At 49.3% G+C, this 785-nt stretch overlaps 1 protein-coding gene across 1 annotated transcript; it reads right to left on the minus strand.

Annotated features, from left to right (window-relative positions):
* Positions 1–53: 53 nt before the first annotated feature.
* On the minus strand, positions 54–515 carry LOC106531151 (ATPase family AAA domain-containing protein 1-B; the record flags this gene model as incomplete). The annotated part of the gene is given in 2 exon segments (XM_014026934.1): positions 54–152; positions 256–515. Coding segments are annotated over 2 exon segments (273 nt in total), but the record flags the coding sequence as incomplete, so codon positions are not given.
* Between the last annotated feature and the right edge of the window lie 270 nt (positions 516–785).

Raw genomic sequence — 785 nt, forward strand, 5'->3', positions numbered from 1 at the left:
GTGTGTGTGTGTGTGTGTGTGTGTGTGTGTGTGTGTGTGTGTGGAGGAGTCACCTGCATGCTGAGCGGGTCCACCAGGTGAGCTGCGATGCTCATCTCGTACTCGGACAGTTTGACGTTCTTTACCCCGATCTGACGCATCAACTTCTCCGCCTGTCAGACACAAACCGGACTGAATCGGATCAGACTGGACCGGATGGAAACGGGGAGACGGAGCTGCGGAACATGAACGAGTTAAATCCACACTTCCTCTCACCTGCTTCTGAGCCTCCACCTTCTGGTTCCTGGTGGGGTCGATGGCGTCCACCATCCACTTGATGGTTAAGTAGGTGACAGCTCCAAATATGGTCAGACGGAAGAGCAGACCGATGACCTCGTTCCTGCCCAGAGGACGGGTCAGGTTGTCTGCAGGAACTTCCTTCAGAACCATGGTCACACTCACTGCTTTGTGACACACACACACACACCTGGAAACACACACACACCATTAACTACACACCTGTAAACACACACACACACACCATTAACTACACACCTGTAAACACACACACACCATTAACTACACACCTGTAAACACACACACACCATTAACTACACACCTGTAAACACACAAACACCATTAACTACACACCTGTAAACACACACACACCATTAACTACACACCTGTAAACACAGACACACACCATTAACTACACACCTGTGAGCACAGGCACACACCATTAACTACACACCTGTAAACACAGGCACACACCATTAACTACACACCTGTAAACACACACACAATAT

Source organism: Austrofundulus limnaeus, unplaced genomic scaffold (assembly GCF_001266775.1).
Source record: "Austrofundulus limnaeus strain Quisiro unplaced genomic scaffold, Austrofundulus_limnaeus-1.0 Scaffold602, whole genome shotgun sequence".
Classification (NCBI taxonomy): domain Eukaryota; kingdom Metazoa; phylum Chordata; class Actinopteri; order Cyprinodontiformes; family Rivulidae; genus Austrofundulus; species Austrofundulus limnaeus.